Genomic DNA, 4,148 nt, shown 5'->3' with positions numbered 1-4,148 from the left:
ACAAGAAAATTTACAAATTACAAAAAATAAAATTTCTTTGTAATTTTACATTTCCCCGTCCAAAGAGAGGGAATTTCCTCTTCTTTTTCTTTTCAATTTTTCTTGGTGGCTATGTTTGAAAGAAAGAAGAGTTGAGTGTTAAGTTTTAGATTCAAATAGAACCACATTTTGCTCCGAGTACTGAATATGAATTTATATGCAACAGGTTCATTACAATTGTAATTGTCTCTATCAAATAAATCGGGACGGCACATCTTGGTAAACCCGTTCCATATAAATCATTCTCCAAGTAGTACTAACCCCTTTATGAGGATCCTGAGAGAGTTCAAAATTCCAACTGCATTCAAATGAGTCATGTCAGAAGAAATAGCATAAATTAAAACTCTTGGACCCCAATAGTTCCACAAATTTAAAGCTTTTTAACCGAAGCAGCCCAGCAGTGACATCGTGTAATATAGAAAGCCTACCACATGATAAGGAATCCAAAAGCAAAACTCTAACTAAAGCTAAAGTTCCTTAAGTACAAAAACTAAACACTTAGAGAAGCATAATGCAGCAGCATGACTTTTCAGCGGTACCAAAACACAACCCCCTCATACAAAAACATTTTGCTTCTTAAACGATCCGAAGTTCCGAAGTCTTTCTTCCTACACAAGGGTCATTCAAAGGAAATGGGGGGTGATCAATCCAGCGACCTCGAGAAATCCAACACGGTCCTTCCCTGCAAAGATCTTCTTCAGCTTCTCATCGCAGACTATGATCCTCTTGTTTTGGGGGTCCTAGAAGAATGACACCAAAGGACAAAGTCAGCAAAAATTAAAGGCTGTTAACATAAAACATAGATTTTAAGCATCATACAAGGAGATAATAAGATAGTTTAACATTAACAAAACAGAATACAACCCTAACCACAGACTCACAATAGGAATCAAAACCACAAGCAAGTACACTCACTTTATTGCACCCCTAAACAAACTTGGGAAACATCAATTCTTTGAATCCTAAATTAGGATATATATTCAGCCTCCAATATAATATTTAGATAGTCACAAGAAAGGAAATAAACCGTATAACAAGTACATGAAACACCAGATTCAGAGCAAATGGAAATGGAGAAAATTTCATCAATTTATGTACAAAAGTAAAACTAAACTTATCAACCAGATTTTTTTTCCCTCAATCAATATCAGCAAACAAGTGCTCAATCAGTCTAATTGCTTTATATTTGTGCAAAAATGGAACCTCATTGGCAGATGAGCAATGAATTAGCAAATGCAGCAATAAATTAATGGATAGAAAAACAGACGCGTGAGTTGAAACTAAAACAAATACAACCAAAAGAAAATTGGTCTGCAATCTTTTAAAGAGTTCACGTAATCAAACACCAGAGTAATCCAAGAATTTCCATTCTATTTTTACAGGTGAATCTCATTTACTTATAAGTTGGAACTCTAAAACATGTTAGATCTGCATTTAAGAGTTTTGAACACATGTATTGTGCAGATAAATTTTACTAGTGTTTGCCGTTAAAATAAAATAAAATTGCAGACTGCCAAAGCGTACAAAATTGCACAAGAAACAAGCTTAACAAAGCACAAAAACTGTCAATGAAATTGTGCAAAAAATTTTCTCTCTTTTGCATAAATAAACTGAACTCGAGCAAAAACACCATCTTACCAGTACTACGGAAGAAAACTTTAAATATACAAAATACAGTATGGAAAGAAAACGTAAAGTAAAGGTAGTATATTCCAGTCACCCACAAGTTCAAAACAGCTTCCCCAAGACCTCCCCCCCCCCCCCCCCTTCTCGGTCCAAATAAGTTTCTGTAAGCCACACATTAAAATTAGGAGTCCGTAAGTGCTGCTAGCTGACACAACTATCAGCCTAGAAACACTGAACTCCAACAGATACAAAAGAATCCAGAAAACAACAAAGAGAAAAAATTTAAGAATAAAATAAAAAACTTCCCCGCATCTTGCATACGGACAGCCTTATACGGTCCTATCTAAACAGAATAACAAGCATACCAAACCCTAGAAACCCTTAGTACCAACCTAAGCCATAGCAAAGTACACCACTTGTCATTTTCAATTCAAGCATTGCCTAAACCATATATGTAAAACCCCATATTAGCAACAGGATAAACCCATCTAAATACAGGCAGTAATGAAGTCTCGAATCCAGAAATAACAAACTCAGTTCTCATACACATCAAGACAGTCCATTCCAAGTTCCAACAAGCAAAAGACATTCAAAAATTCGAGCTTAAACCGGTTAAAAACTCAATGGAAGCAAACTAAGTGCAGTAACAATACTAACAACAAAAGCCCACATTTCATCCACGCCATCGCAACTATGCGAGCAAAAATCCACTCACATTCACAACATTAAGCAATTTCAGCACAAAAACAAGAAAATCTAATCATTACATACAAACATAACCTTATCCACACTTTTTCTCTCTAAAAACTACAATAGTACCAATTAAACACCAAATGGACAAAAGGGTTTTCAAAAAATCAACCACAAAGCGATAAAATTCAAAGTTAAAAAAAAAGTTTCAAAAAGTAAACCTGAAGATTGTTCTGCTTAATGTGGGCCCAAATCTGCTTCAGAGCCTGGGTGCGAGAAATCTCGGGGGCACCCACAAGGGCTTGCATCTCAGGCGATACTTTGCGAGGCTTCATGATGCCGCGGGGCTCGCGGGGGGTGGTGGTGGCCGGCTTCGAGGCAGTGGCGAGGGTTGGGATACGCACCATGCGCAGGTTAGCGGGGGCGAACCTGAGGGAGGAGGATGGGGAGGAGAAAGGAGGGCTGATAAAGGACGACGTTTCGCCGGAGAAGAAGGTGGATGTCCTGGAGGAGATGAGGCCTGTGGTTGCCGCCATGTCGTTTAGTCTGCTCAAGGGATAGCGTTTTGAGAGAGTTGGAGAGTTGAGAGGGCGAGTGAGAGAGTGTTCTGAACCCGCCTTGTTCCCTTATCTTGAGTTGTCTTTGCACGAAGGCCTCATTTGGCATTAAGCATTGGATAAGATTAATAATATGTTAGTAGTTGTTTGATGCACTCTCATACTAAATAAGCACCTGTTTAATTATATTATGTTGTTTGATGCACTCTCGTACTAAATAAGCACCTGCTTAATTATATCATTCATCAAATTTAGTACGGCTGACACCAAACAATTAATACAACGCAAAAGCTTGGTATTATTAGTCGGGGGCACTAAACGAAAACTGTGATATCTCATCCCCAAAATTAGTATTTTATTTTATTTTTGACATATTACAGAGATTTAATTGAAGTTAGTTCATTAATTCTCCGGTTTCGAGAAAAGTGAAGTGAAGAGTATTTCTACCATTTCGAATTTTACTCAACCTTTTCGGTCAACTCTTGAGTTGGTTAGGTAAAACTTGATTCCACGAGCGCGTAGGCGCAAACGGATCTTAATTATGAATTAGAACGAAGAAGTTAGAGTCGTTTGAAGTTGAGAGAATTTTGGTAATTTGCCCCAGATGCTATAATTGGAGGGAAAACCTCCAGGAAGTCCAGCAGGTTTCCAAAAATGGGCACCTAATTGCAGAACCGTTTTGAGTGCGATCGGGTCACCGACCCGTCAACTTGACTTGCTCGTTTCTCTTCCATCCGACCTCCGTTTTGGGTGATCTTGGTGTCCATGGAAAGCTCTTGACGAGTCCTACATCTCTGTAGTGTTAGATTTCCCATTTTCTTTTCCATTTTGTAAAGTCCTGTGGGTTTTCCGACGGTTTTGTCATTTTTCCGGTGATTCCGGCAACCATTTCCTTCGAGTGAGGTATGAAACTTCATCATAATCTTCAAGTTGGTATGCTTGGTTCGTGCTTTCGTATTTGTTTTAGAGTTTGGTGTTTAGAACCCTAGAAATCCGGTTTTCTCTGGTGAATTTGGACGGTTTTCGGTTAGAATTTGTCGTCGACCTAGTTGCGAAAAGTGTTTCCCTTGTTGAGCTCTAGCTACCACGTAAATTTGAGCTCATTTAGTTAGTGTTGAAAATTTGAGTTTTCTAAACCCTCCACCTTGGCTACCACCGCGTGTGGCGGTGTGTGGGACCATCCACGAGTGTTGTCTAAGTACCAAATACCTTCTAGTGACCATGTGAACCTATGTC

The 4,148-nt window shown here is 38.6% G+C and overlaps 1 protein-coding gene across 1 annotated transcript; it reads right to left on the bottom strand.

Annotated features, from left to right (window-relative positions):
- Nucleotides 1-399: 399 nt before the first annotated feature.
- On the bottom strand, nucleotides 400-3,009 carry LOC126623932 (uncharacterized). Its single transcript, XM_050292907.1, has 2 exons — nucleotides 2,577-3,009; nucleotides 400-779 (listed from the first exon to the last, which is right to left on the bottom strand). The coding sequence occupies exons 1-2, from the start codon at nucleotides 2,889-2,891 to the stop codon at nucleotides 663-665; spliced, it is 432 nt and encodes a 143-aa protein (XP_050148864.1). The 5' UTR covers nucleotides 2,892-3,009; the 3' UTR covers nucleotides 400-662.
- Nucleotides 3,010-4,148: the final 1,139 nt, after the last annotated feature.

This window comes from Malus sylvestris, chromosome 5, assembly GCF_916048215.2.
Source record: "Malus sylvestris chromosome 5, drMalSylv7.2, whole genome shotgun sequence".
Taxonomy (NCBI): Eukaryota; Viridiplantae; Streptophyta; class Magnoliopsida; order Rosales; family Rosaceae; genus Malus; species Malus sylvestris.
Note: the sequence above shows the minus strand (reverse complement) of the source record. Positions and strands in the feature narration are given on the sequence as shown.